This window comes from Lineus longissimus, chromosome 1, assembly GCF_910592395.1.
Source record: "Lineus longissimus chromosome 1, tnLinLong1.2, whole genome shotgun sequence".
Lineage (NCBI taxonomy): Eukaryota > Metazoa > Nemertea > Pilidiophora > Heteronemertea > Lineidae > Lineus > Lineus longissimus.
Window position 1 is genome coordinate 4,784,065 of NC_088308.1, and position 13,916 is coordinate 4,797,980.

The window sequence follows — 13,916 nt, forward strand, 5'->3', positions numbered from 1 at the left end:
CCATTCGCCACCCAATAAGACTATGGATAAGACGATAGAGATAACATCTTGTGCCAGGGCAGGCGAAATATCACACAAAAAGGGTAAATGTAAAACCTGATGTGAACTATCTCCTATGGCAAAGATCCGATGGACCACAAAACCTAAATATGATGCATCGTCACATGGGTATTAAAGATTGTTGAAAAACAGCAAATTGCCAGTCTATCCTTTCCGTGCGGGACCTCTGACTGCGCAATGGCAGAAAAATGCATTTAATCCGTCAGCTCTGAATTCATGATTTACGGCTCTCTTGCGGATTTAATAACAGTACGGTCCATGGGGTTGGAGGGCAAGGGGCGCATGCCGGTAACTTATTCTTTCGCATTCTAGTGCAATTCTGTGGTGACCTCCGATGGGCTAATTAATGGAAAGATTATATTGGTCGGGTACATTTCTTTGCACTTGGTCCTTTCGTAATAGATTAGCAAGCACTGTCCTGACAGCCAAGAGCTTAAAAAATTTCGAAAATCTGGTTCTTCGGAGATGCAATTCAGGCCATAATGCTGACGGGAGATTTGCTGTCACATGTACCTATCAAGTCTGTGTACGCTTAGCCTCATACTTTTGTCTTCCAAATGATGCATCATCAATTCCGGCGACAAGATCTATTTGTAATTCACATGACGCAGATGATGTTATGATCAGATGACTTCCGGTCTCGGAGGCTGATGCCATCCCAGCGGACAGTATGGATAAGCGTGGTTAAACATAGATTTCTAGTTAGTGTGTTTTGTGATGTATAAGAAGATGAGTCTTTGATCTGGTCCCTTGGCACTGCCAATAACATGAGGTTCCCACCACAGCTCCGGAACAGCTTTATTTTCACACTTGATTGCATATGTTAAATTGAAATAGTGTTTTAGTCGTAGCAAAAAGATGTTTCCCCTTATTTATAGCTGGTTCCCACTGCATTATTCAAATAGAGGTGTCGTTTCAAATGTATCTTTGGCTGTGGACTTCCTAAATGCACCTTCCGGCGATTACTTACCTTTGAACCCACAGGGGCCATAGCCATCGATCTGTCTCCTTCAAAAACATTACTCTCCCTAAGATGCCAAACTAAAGTTTGAAAGACATAACCTAACTAACACTTTGTGGATGTGGATGAAATTTCAAAGACGAAGTACGAAACACGGTCTCCATTTGAAACGTCATCAATTGTGAAAATCAGCCTCACCTGAAGCGGTGATTGGAGCCTAATGTTGTTGGAAGTACCAAGGGACAAGATCAAAGACTAGATCACCTTCTTTATACGTTATGAGGCACACAAAGTAGGGGATCCATGTTAACCACGCGTCCGCTAATACTGCCCGCTGGGACGGCATCAGTCTCAGCGACCAGATGTCATCCGATCATAACAGAATCATCGTCTACGTCCTATAAATTGCAAACAAATCTTTTCGCCGGAATTAATGGTGCATTACTTGCGCGTTCATTCGGCCAAGGGTAAACACTAGCAGACAGTCTTTAGAATTGGATAGTATACAGACACCAGGAGATTCGATAGTACAGACAGCAGGAGATGAGCTCTAGCAATCAAGAGTCAAAAGTCTGTCAGAGAACTTTTATTGAGAGTTTGACCAAAACAAAAATCAGTCTTCGGTGGTTCGTTAGAAGAGGGTTTATATCTTTTCCTGGCCCAAAATGTGCTATATATTCGGTCTGTTCTCCCCAGCTACTATATTCCAGAACGGTAAATAGCCAGCAACAGTGAAATGAATGTATGACTATCAGAATCCTTCGATCCTGCATGCTTCTTAATCATGCAGGATCAGGGGTCTAAACGACAAGCAGACGTCACATAAGTTATGCTTTGGGAGTGTGGTCTCCGCTCGTTATACTTCCTCAACAACCGGTGACTTGTCGCTCACCTTTCGAAGTGATCGGTATGTCATCCAGATACATCACGGAATCAATTTCCGACGTAATTAGTGGAAACTGAATAGTAATTATTGAATTGTCCTGTTTGTGTGGACAGCATGCCTTATGTCAACGGACACGAGGCAGGACAAATACACTTCCGAAAAGAACTTAGGCAAATTTTCTAAATTCTATCGTTTTAAAAAGTCTGTTTTGTTTTGAGAATGATGCAACTTAGACATATGAAAAAGTCTCATATCTGGCTATCTTTATACACCAGAGGTAGGCAACCCAGAAGGTGCAGTTTTGTGAGAAAAAATCCTTCAAGAATGCGGCTTCTCTTTTTCCGACTATTTTAACCGGTAACTCCAAACATCGCCATTCCATCGTGTCCCTGAGAGTTTTCAAATAAACATTTTAAAAAGGTTGATTTTGTCCCGAATGCCTATGTATGTCTAAACAGCATCCCCAAACTCTAAACATGTATATGCTGCTACTGGTGTTGGAATTGAAAAAGGGTATGGCTAGTATAGCTTAATGGATTTAAATCTTCGATACTGATCTGGGCAATTCATTGCATCATTCATGACATTTTTACAACTTTCTTGCATGTTCAATGATTCAAGTATTGAAGTACTCACTTCAGCGGAATCAATTCTGATATACGGGATTTCAAGGTATCGATCGGGGCTTCGTTAGCATCTTAGGAAGATTTCGAAACGTCCTTGGAATTTGGCGACATAAACGTCCCTGAATGATTGCGACAGGGTTGGACCATTTGGGTTTACACAATCAGATCGTCGGATGCAGTTGCGATACGTTGTACATGTATATCCTTTCCACGTACATAACTGAATTTAATCAGAGCCTATTCGAATCTGTTAAAAGAGCACTTCCTCCTGAATGGAATATGGGATATATAAGAGAGACGCTGAGTTCTTTCTAACTGTATGATGATCATTTTATTCTTTAAAAGCACAATCTGTCTTACACTACTCTTCTGATAGCAAAAACAAACAATCCAATATTGGCACCGTTCATATTGGAGAGTTTCCATCTATTTGGCCTTATCGAGCTGACACTGTACGAAAGGCGCAAACTAAACTATAAACTTGTCTAATTTGTCCATTCCTAATCTATCGTTCAGGTACACTGCCATAATCCACCCCTTAAAGCCTCGGATGAGCGGGAAGACCGCTATAGGTGCTATAGCTCTGATCTGGGCCATCTCAGTAGTCCTTGCCGTGCCGAACCTCTGGTTTGGCGAGTTACAGTACAATCCACTGCGTACAATCTGTTACCTACACTGGCCCGATGGTGCGTTCAACACCTGGGATATGTCGTAAGTACCTCCTCGTACAAATATATGACTCGCCAACGATGGGCAAGACAAACGTCTGAAACAAAGAAAAGACAATTTGTGATCTATGATTTCACACAGCCATAAGATGTCTTAATTTTTCCATCCAAGAAATATTTCCCGACCAAAAGCTACCACGTCATGGACCAATAACCATACCATCAATTCATATTTCAGGTACGCCGTAATCTTGCTGTTCAGTAACTATATCGTCCCTTTACTCGCGTGTACGATAGCGTACTCCTGGGTTGGATTGGAGCTATGGGGAAGCCGAACCATCGGTGAGAATACGTTTAGGCAGGGGGAAAGCATCCGGTCAAAGAGAAAGGTAAGTTCACACTTTGAGAAACGATATTTTCCACACCAAGTATTACTTAAAATCTATGTAATATTATAACTAGAAATTACTAATACATGTGTCACATAGCAACTTACGATTGCTACTGATGGCGCTAAATTTTGAAAAGGTATTGCTCATGTGGAGAGATAGGCGGTGCAAGGGAACCTGTATGGAGCGGGGGAGGCTTCTTGGAGGGTTTGGTAATGGAGGGAACATGGTATGGAGAGGGAGGCTTCAACGAAGCTTTAGTAACAATGGACAGGTATGGAGAGGGAGGCGTTTAAGGAGGCTTTGGATGGGACATGTATGGAGAAGGAGGAGGCTACATGGCGTAATCGAACGGACATGTGCATGTTTGTTTTCCTTGACACGTAATTTTTCTGACGACATTTTTCAGGTTGTGAAGATGATGATTATCGTAGTGTTTATATTCGGCGTTTGTTGGTTACCACAGCATGTGTACTTCATCGTAGCTTCCATAGACATGTCCGTGGCACACCAGCCGTACACCCAACATGTCTACCTGGTCATATACTGGGTAGCTATGAGCAATTCCATGTATAACGCCTTCATCTACTGTTGGATGAACTCGAGGTAAGTAACCAGTCAGACAAGGATCCCCATTTTGCGAGTTGTCAGCGATTCGGGGACTGGAGTTTCACCCTTTTTCGCCAGGGGAATTGACTACACCCCTCACGTCCTAGTCGTGTCCGCCGTCGCTAGATTTACGAGTTATACTAGCAATATTTTTCTAGACTCTTCCCGGAGATCTAGATAAATTGTATCGTGTTGACATTTTCTGTAGCATCTATACCATTAAACCGTTATTAAGATTGATCGGCATTTTGGCCACTGGGAATTGGAACTACCGTCACGATTGTCCGTTTGGTGATTTTTAGCACAGAATACGTTGCAGTTGCAAATCCTCAACGCCTTTCTTTGCTGCAAGACTAGTATTACCCAATCAAATATTTAAATTGTCACCAACCAGGAGTTCTTTTATCAGTTATTCTGCCAAAGCTGTGTCATTAGTTTAACTTATCTTCACGTTTGACTGTCGTTTACTAAGCTGCGTAGCATCAATCCCGATTCACGCCAGGATTTCATCCCAAGCAAAACCTGTTGGTGGAATGTTGGCAGTAAATTGCATTACAATTAAGGTACATCTACAGCCAGATAGATCAGAACCAACAAAACGGTTCAGTGATTCTTGACGCACTCCCTCTTTGAGCATCTATCTGTACTCGGACTCGGAGCTAATTTCGAAGTTTTATTTTCGTCTCCAGATTCCGAGAGGGATTCCGATACGCGTTCAGGTGGCTACCGTGTGTAAATTGGAGGCCCTCGGAGCGCTTAGGATTGAGAATGGGCGGTCCATCTTACCGGCAACAGAGTGTCAGCGTAACGGAGACCACGCGGTGTGAGCGCAACGGCTCGCTCATGCAAACCATGGACTCGATGGACAGCGATGAGGGACAGGCCGTGTGCCCTGGCTCTCAAAGGCGCCATCCTGGGGGACCAAGAGGACACTATCTTACCCCGCAGTATCATCACCTCGATCACAAAGACATGAAGATTGCGGAAAATGTTATGTAGTTTGCACGTGCAGAAATGACTTTTCTTTTGAACGTTAAAACAATCAATCAGATGTATATATATTTTAAGTAAAATAAACAAACTGCCCTGCTGTGGTAAATAGCGGCAACAATGCTGGTGTCATCTATCCTGTAACGATAATTGGCTTATTATCTACATGTAAATATTTGCTAATATTTCGACCGGCATCTTCCATTTCCATTTGCATTTCCAAGACGAATTGATGAATCAAGGGAGGGTACTTTAACTAATATTGTGGTTATTGTTGACGTTTAGTACTCCCTACCATCCGTTGAATGGGTCGCTAAGCTTTGAACAGTTGAATCGTGTCTTACACTCATGCGGATGAAATACCACTTTCAACATACCGTAAATCGCCGAATTTTCCAGGGAACACCAGTTTCAATGTGGTTTTTCTTTCTTCTAAAGGCACTTCCGTATACTCATTGAAAAACATCATCATCATTTTCACGATCATCATTATCATCATCATAATCACCACCCCCATCGTCATCGTCATCATCATCATCATCATCAGCAACAACGACATCAGCATTACCATTACCATCATCATCATTATTATAACTTTCGCCATCATCATCACCATCGTCGTCGTCGTCATCATCATAATCATCACCAACAGCATCAGCTTTATCGTCATCAGCATCGGCATCATCATCAGAACTATCTTAATCATTATTAGCCCATCGAAATAGGCTTCGATCCGCGGCGCTGTATCGTCGCCGTCGTCTTCGTCATCGTCATCAACATCACCACCAGCATCATCATCACTACCATCATCATTATCACCATATTCATTACTAGTATCATCATCATTATCATCATTATTATCATCACCATCATCATCATGCAACGATAAACAACAGGTCTTAAGACGAAAAAAAATGACGATGTCACCTTCCAAATCATAGAATGCCCCTTGTTCTTCCTTTCATTGTAACAAATGGGTACGCAAGGTTGTCAGCTCATGTGTACATGTATGCGTTAAAGCTATCTGGCCAATAGGGTGTCACTATCACTATAATACATTACTGGTACTTGACCACAACTCTTCTCGGTTTGACATAGAAATGGACATCTAATATCACATGCTAACAGGAATCGCCTAATTGATCCAACTACATTACTTTAAAATTCTATCCAAGTCGTAAAATTCAATTTATCGAACGTATGAACTACGATTCCGATGCTGCTCTAAGCTTTGAACAAGATGCAATCAGGACTCCGACAATTACTGAAGAAAGGGATGCTCAGAATCTGATTATGTTGCCTAGGATTTATTTTCATGGCCTTATGTGGAATACTTCCGTGGGTACGGGGTGCCTTATCTAGCTATGAGAAAGTGACAATCTTTATGTATTTAGTGCAATTTCCAAATACGTATGTTGAACTTCAACCCAATCCTAGCCCCAGGACTAACAGGTTTGACACTAGCAGATTAGTGTGACTACTCGAATAAGACAATTCGAAAAACGTCGGCCAAAATATTGTCAATGTTAATGTAAATATTGTTGATAAACTTTAACATTTATGTTTGTACTGTAATGATAGTATAACGATATCAATATAATAGTATTAATGAATTATAGTGCCATTATGTAAATTGTATCATTGTGTACATTAGAAGTAGATATTATTTATTAACATGTTGATTGCATATTTTATTGCTGTTGATTGATATGAGATAATAAAGAGTGTTGATCTTGTATATCAAGTTCTTTTCCTCTTTTTCTCAAAAAAGCAAGAGCTAATGTCATGTTGTGGCTCACACATCGATTCAGCATATAGGTTTATACGCGGACGCATGAAGCCATTCTTGGTTGACGCTTTTGGATGGTTAAGCATATTTTCCAATTACCAACACTGACATCATGTGACCATGGTCTTTTTACAGGGTGACTAGCCAATGCAGCGATAGGATATCAAGATAACAGGATAATGCATTATCTAGTCAACATCCCACAGTGACATTCGCCTGTACAGTACCTACATTATGTACATGGCTGCATGTGCTAGAAATTAACCGAAAACGAGTTTGAGATGATAAATAAAATAAACTTATTTACAAACTAAAATATCACTCGTATTTACCTGAAACTAACGTAAAGAAAAATAAGTCGTAGATCTAAAATACTCCGGAAATAAAACGACTATGATTTTAACCTGAGATAACAAAAAAGGACTATTAGGCTTTTTCAGAAATAAATGATCGTAAATGTCCACGTCATTTCAGGCCTCGGTGCAAACACTACATGATCGATTTCGCCATAAATTGTACAACGAACTTCGTATTTATGCCACGTACCTCGTAATTAGGTAGGATTCGTAATCCGTACTAAAACGACGAAATACGATGTAACCATGGTCTGCGGTTTCATCAGGTCGTGTGCCAATTCTTTTGCGCGAGGCTCGTTAAAATCATATTTTGTACAACGACGGCGTAGGTTTCCTCTGAGGTCTACAGTTTACTGACGCTCAGCTCTCAACTCGATATTCATATATTAACAGCCGTATTTCTTTCCGCGCTGTACCAAACCACTTCATTGCTAATGCCGCTTATAAAACCATGTACACACGAACGTCCAAAGTGTATAACACCTGTAACTGCAAGAAATGTACAGAAAACTGATGATAAATGAAATAACTTTATTTACACACTCAAATATCACTCGTATTTACCTGAACCTGAACTAGAAGAAAAATAAGTCGTAAAATATCACTCGTATTTACCTGAACCTGGGCCCGGTTGTTCAAAACAGATTTTGTCACTTACGCTGGCGTTAACTTAGCTAGGCGGTCTATCTCCTTCAGTTCAGCCCTTAGACTTAACGCCGAGTTAAGTTAACACCTGCGTTGGTGACGAAACTTGTTCTGAACAACCGGGCCCTGAGCGTGAAGCAAAATAAGTCGTAGATCTAGAATACTCCCGAAAGTAAACGACTTAAAATTCTAACCTGAGATAACGAAAAAGGAGGCTTACTGGGCTCTTTCAGGAGTAAATGTCCACTTCTTTTTGGCCGGGCTGCTGTGCAAAACCTACTGGACCGATTTCTTATTAGCAAAAAAACGATTGGTGCCCTTTGACGATTTCGAGGGATCTGGGACAGGGAACAGACTCCCACCTTTGAAATTGGTCTTCACTTCATTTTGAAGGCGTTCTAATTGCTATAGGATTTCAAGTTCTAGTCAAAATGGTGGTACCTATGGTTCACCGTTAAGCTTGAAAAAGGACGTGGCCAATATGAAAAAGCCGGGAGCCACCATTGCAAATTATCATTGTTTATATCAGAGTCTTTCAAATAAACAATTTATTACGACTCTGTTTGTACGTTGTAGCCTCATGGAGGGGTGTCACCGCACAACTGAAACATATTCGTACTGTTGTAATAACAAGGTCCAGGGACGCAGGTGCGTATCCCTAAGGTGTTTTCTAAAAAATTCATGGACGTTAAATATGTTTTCTTCTGTTCCGCCTTTAAGGTTTCATTGCATTTAGGGTCTCCATTTTTCGGCTGAGTACCTAGAAGAGAATTTGAGATAATAGACATGCTGGTTTCAATATTTTTATCTGTAAAATTTGTTCGCTGTAGCACCAGTTTGGTTTTTTCGGCAAATATTTTTCGGCCTGAATTCTAATAACACGGACATCATGTAAAACAGACAGTCTGTCACCTTTTCCCCCAAGAATTTCGTAATGATCAGCACTTTGTTCGAAATTTTTCAATCTATTTTTCATTCCCAGGCGATAAATCTTCAGCAGGCTGTTTACTTTAGTCACTCTTGATACACGCGCTGGTGATGTACATTGTAACCTCGGCAATAAATGGATCATCAGCATCGCTTCGTAACAAGTCTTGCCTACTAGGTTCGCTAAGATTTGAATTGTGTTGGCTGGAACAAGTGGTGACATCCGGCGTTTTCAAAAGCTACTTAACTTTAGTTTGTCAATGCCTGTGTTCTCCTTTAAATTAAAAACACTCTTCCCTATGCATACTCACGCACGCACTTGCCCAATGGGGTCCATTCGCCGGTTTCTTGGCACTGGTAAATATCAGCATTGTCTGGTTTCAGACTGTACACTGAACGTTGCGTACAATCAACTTGACACGTAAAGTACGGGTTGTTGATTGAACATGTCATTATGGTGTGGTCGGTGATCGTTGATGTTGCCCATTTAAGGTCACAGTTATATGCTGAAAAGAACGGCAACTGTGAAAGCTCACCCCCCATAATTACCCAAACATTCCACTAGCTTCGAATGGAATTAAAGTTGACTGATCTTTCCGCAAAACAGAGTTTTCCACAAACTAAGAGCTAAAACAAAAATTGGAAAAACGTCAAACACTTTCAGAAAGAAAAAAATTATTACAGGAGAACAAATTGTATTGAAGTATAAATTCCGCACACTGCCGGTCGTTAAAAAAATTGTAAATTTGTAATTGAATTTGAAAAGTCCGATCCCCAATTGTGCAAATACATACTAAATGTAAATTTCAACATGGCCGCTGTGTAGACAGATAATGCTAAGAAAGCATGTTAGCTTATAACCACATGTTGTTTCTTGTACATCAATGCACATGTAACAACATGTCAGCATGATGTTATGAGCTAACATGCTTTCTAACAACCGGACCCAAGTTTCAGCTACTGCGTAATTACAACTGCACGGAACTACGGCATTGCGTACAGCTACAATATTGCCTTGGCCCATCGGTAATGACGAACGACGTACATGTACCTCTTTAAGCATTAGAATTAGATAATATTTTCATCCTCCCATTTTTCAGAGTTTTCTTCGCTCAATTAACGCATCGACAGAGCAAAAAATACCCTTTAGTCGCCTACCTAAGACCCACAACATGTATGAGCAGTTAGCCTCGTTCTCAGCAGCATCCCATACCTTCGCGGTGATGTTATAGCGACCGTAAGGAAGACGTGTCCCTGAAAAGATATTTAGAATTCACATGAAGAATCGAAAAATCATCAAATCAGCCCCTCAAAAGAATACATACCTCTTTTCCTGCAGTAAAGGTTCATAATGCTTTTATACTCAATAGCATTCCGCGACGTTACTATTTATAGCTCACAAGGTCATTTGAATAAGATATTGATGACGTTTTAGTCACGTGACAGTCGGACATCGACACTTATTTCTACGCATTTGAGCTTATTTCAAAGTCAATTATCTTTGACCCTGCATTGTTTTTAGCATGAATGATACCATAGAGTCAGAGAGAGAAATATTCAGAACAATTATGTAGTATTTCCAACACTCGGACATGTGCCAGATTGAATCTAACTGCCCTAGTTAGAACGCCTGAATCCATTACGAAACCGCATGTTTGTCCGACATTGCCTGTAATTCAGCAGCTGCAGTGACGTCATCTTCGCGGAATGCTATTTCAATGTATTAGTTTCTTGTAAAAGCCAGTGAGGCTGTTACAGATAAACATGTAGGCAATAGTACCTACAAACATATTGACATGTTGGGTGGCTCTAGGAAAGAACATCCCATGATTGTTTTTACCATGAAGAAATAATTTTCTGAAATATCTCTGTCGATTGACTTATTCTCTCGATCTCTATCTCGAGATATTACCTCGATCGATTGAGTGCTGGATTTTTTTCAAAATTCCGATGCATATTGAAGTTACATCAGTCATCATACATCGTAGTTCTATAATTCTACATGTACATGTACCTTAAACTTTTTTTTCTTCTCTAGAATAGTGTGTCCTTTACAACGAATTTATTAATTTTACACAAGTTTTAGTTATATCACGAATTTCGTAAAGATTATACTTTGGTCTTCGTAGTAATTTCATACAAATAGATGTATATAGGATCGTTATTATACCATGCACCTCGAAACCTTGTAGTTACGGTATACATATACATGTATGTCACGTACTTCGTAAAAAATTATATCATGAACCGCATGAATAAGGCATGTATTACGAACTTCGTATTTACGCCAAGTGCATGTATACGTACTTCGTAATTATACCATGAATTTCGTAATTATTCTCCGGACTTCTCGTCAATTACAAAACGACCTCGTACAGATAGAAGCTTGGTTTTCCTTCGAAGAAATCAATGTACCTTGTGTAATAGTCGATGAATTTCCAGTTATATTCACGTTATCTGTAAACGTTGGTTCCGTCCAGTAAACAGGCTGGTGAGGTGTACTCGAAACGAAGGTATCATCCCCACATTTCACGAGGCTAGGTGGCACTCTGTCGGGTGCTGGTGTCACTGTTGGCGTCACTGTGTCGGGTGATGGCGTCACTGTGTCGGGTGCTGCCTGCTGCGGGAGAAAAACTGAAATAAAAAAGTGTGAAAAATGAGATACCAAGTCAGTTCACAGTCCCAGTGAAAGGTTGTAAACACAAAAATATGATACGTGTATATACATAATGCTCCTTTATACATTTAGTGCATCTATAAAAACGTAAACAATAATTACACGCAGTTTATTTGTGTATTCTCTGTACTAAATATTATCAAAAACACAGTTTGTGATGTAGTATACACCCGTTATCGCGGCGGCACTCTCCAAAGCTCCTGCGTTATGTTTTGGATAATGCCCAGAGCATGGAGGTATTATTAAGAGTAAGACGAAATTTGGCTGATGAAAATGAAAACAAACATCTCTCAAGGCATACAGTAGTAAGCAAGTATGATATGATTTCTTACCTGGTACGGTAATGGCGAGGATGATTAGAGCTGTAAGTCCACAACCGACTCCGACACCTATGGCTACCTTTGTTCGTCGCTGCATCATATACCCTTTTCCAAAACACCTGGTGGTACCCCAGCCCTGGTCTTAGTCACATCGCGATTCGGCCGTTGCATTTATTGAATCAGCAGTTTGCCCCTGTAAGATATGTCCGATCGATAAAGGTTTGATATACTTTTGAATCAATAACAAATTTCCAAACCGTCAATGAGGAATTTTCTTCTCATTTCGGCTATTCAATTTTCAGTCTCTGACAACAAAATTGACAACAAAATTGAAAAAGTTGCCCGGCCCTAAAAAAGACCTTCACAATCCAGCGACAACCTCCAAAGGAAGTCAGCTTTAGACACAGGGATGGTGTCATCGGCAACTTATGACAGATTTTGGTGAATAATATTTGCCTGTTAAAATGAAACGGGTTTTGAAACGCGAAAAAATACAAATAAAGTGTTTAAGAACGAAAAAGTCGAACACACACTTTGGAATGAGTCAGAGCGTGACTTCTTTCTATTTTCACATATTTTTATGATTTTAAGTCCAGAAAATAAATTTAACTCGGCCTAATTTATTGGATCTTGAGCTCGACTCAAAGTTTACAGGACAGTGGAAAAGTCTTGATGTACACATTTTGCGACAATGCATGTTTTTTCCATGAATTATCAACATGCCCCCCTTTAGGCAGTCCTAGAAAAAATACGTTTGGCTTCTCCGCACCTACGTTTATTGCTTTACATTTTACACCGCTTGATCAGCTGCGATATGTTACAATATATATCATAGATGTCAATTATGACAGGTTTGGTCCGCCACTAGTAATTTAATAGGTATTCACTCTCCATGTATAGGCCTCTAGGCTTAACTAAAAGGCTAACATGGACGCCGTTCGTTAAAGATTTGAAATTCGTAATTGATTTCGAAAGTTTCGAATAGCATACCAGAATACATACACATACAAATTTTAGCATTGCCGCTGTGAAAACTGATATTCATTTATCATAGAGACCAAGTTCCAGCAAATTCCTGGGCATAACCGCACTACATCATTGTGTATAACTGAATTTTTATTTTCCTGAAACAACAGTAATTACGAACGGCGTATTCCTATATTGATCTTCTGAAATAGAAAATGCCGTATAGGGCAGTTATTCTCATGACTTGGATTTTATTGTATTTATATTCCTGTCTACACAACGGCATTGCTAAAATTTTTATTCAGTGCGTATTTGCGCAATTGGAAATTTTCAAATTCGATCGCAAATTCAAAATTTGTTTACGAACGCCGTGCATGCAGGCCTTTAAGACATAAACTATAACGCGTAGTTCCCCAGAAGATAAAAGTGGCAAAATCCTTAATACTGGTGTAAATGTTAGTCTTAGAGAACAAATTGAACGTCAAAATACTAATAGAGATATGCTTTCGTTAACTGCCACCTGAGTAAACACAAACGCTTCTTACCTTACTTTGAAGAGACCCGTTTTGTAAATGTCTTTTGAAACGTTTAAGTATATGTTAGTCAAGTATCAACACGGACAATATAAATCCACATGGATGAAATCCGCATAAAAACTCGTATTATCGCTCGTAATATTTGGTTAGTTAAGAAAGGAATGGAGATCTACGAACTGCTAAATCTGTTTTGATATACGAAATCGGTCAAAATAGAATATTGGCACTGATTGTGACCATGTAGCACTCCTTGTATTTAAAATGTATTTTTCTTTACCGTCCCCGGCCCCAAGTTGTCATATGATAATCATCATCTCAACGCTCAAGTGCCTTTTATTTGTAATGCCACAAAACTAAGTACAAATGATTAAGGCGAAACAGAGTGAGGCCGAGAATCCAAATGTATTACAAGTCCCACAACCCATTCCAACATCGTAGTTGTATTCGTCATTTATTCATCTGAACAGAATACAAGACAGTTAATCACTTGATTGACGCTATATTCCATACA

General features: G+C 39.9%; 2 protein-coding genes across 2 annotated transcripts in view; one reads left to right on the forward strand and one right to left on the reverse strand.

The window, feature by feature from the left end:
- LOC135486059 (tachykinin-like peptides receptor 99D) overlaps positions 1-6,913 on the forward strand; it is a 44,226-nt gene extending 37,313 nt beyond the window's left edge. The window contains exons 4-7 of the mRNA XM_064768543.1: positions 3,050-3,244; positions 3,440-3,590; positions 4,000-4,196; positions 4,889-6,913. Coding sequence (XP_064624613.1) covers positions 3,050-3,244; positions 3,440-3,590; positions 4,000-4,196; positions 4,889-5,198 — 853 coding nt within the window. The 3' untranslated portion in view covers positions 5,199-6,913. The remainder of the gene's footprint in view (positions 1-3,049; positions 3,245-3,439; positions 3,591-3,999; positions 4,197-4,888) is intronic.
- Positions 6,914-7,848: 935 nt separating this feature from the next.
- Positions 7,849-13,736, reverse strand: LOC135498209 (sushi, von Willebrand factor type A, EGF and pentraxin domain-containing protein 1-like). The gene is made up of 6 exons (XM_064788416.1): positions 13,415-13,736; positions 11,916-12,096; positions 11,322-11,540; positions 10,065-10,160; positions 9,218-9,412; positions 7,849-8,739 (listed from the first exon to the last, which is right to left on the reverse strand). Exons 2-6 carry the CDS (start codon positions 12,001-12,003, stop codon positions 8,558-8,560), a joined length of 780 nt encoding a protein of 259 aa, XP_064644486.1. The 5' UTR covers positions 12,004-12,096; positions 13,415-13,736; the 3' UTR covers positions 7,849-8,557.
- Positions 13,737-13,916: the final 180 nt, after the last annotated feature.

Bases quoted from the DNA above. Each gene is read 5' to 3' on its own strand.
- LOC135498209 (XM_064788416.1), bottom strand. From the start codon at position 12,003: ATGATGCAGCGACGAACAAAGGTAGCCATAGGTGTCGGAGTCGGTTGT. The intron at 11,541-11,915 runs GTAAGAAATCAT...TTTTTATTTCAG, and splicing joins CCTCGCCATTACCGTACCAG to TTTTTCTCCCGCAGCAGGCA. The intron at 9,413-10,064 runs GTAGGCGACTAA...CGTTCTTTTCAG, and splicing joins ATACATGTTGTGGGTCTTAG to CATATAACTGTGACCTTAAA.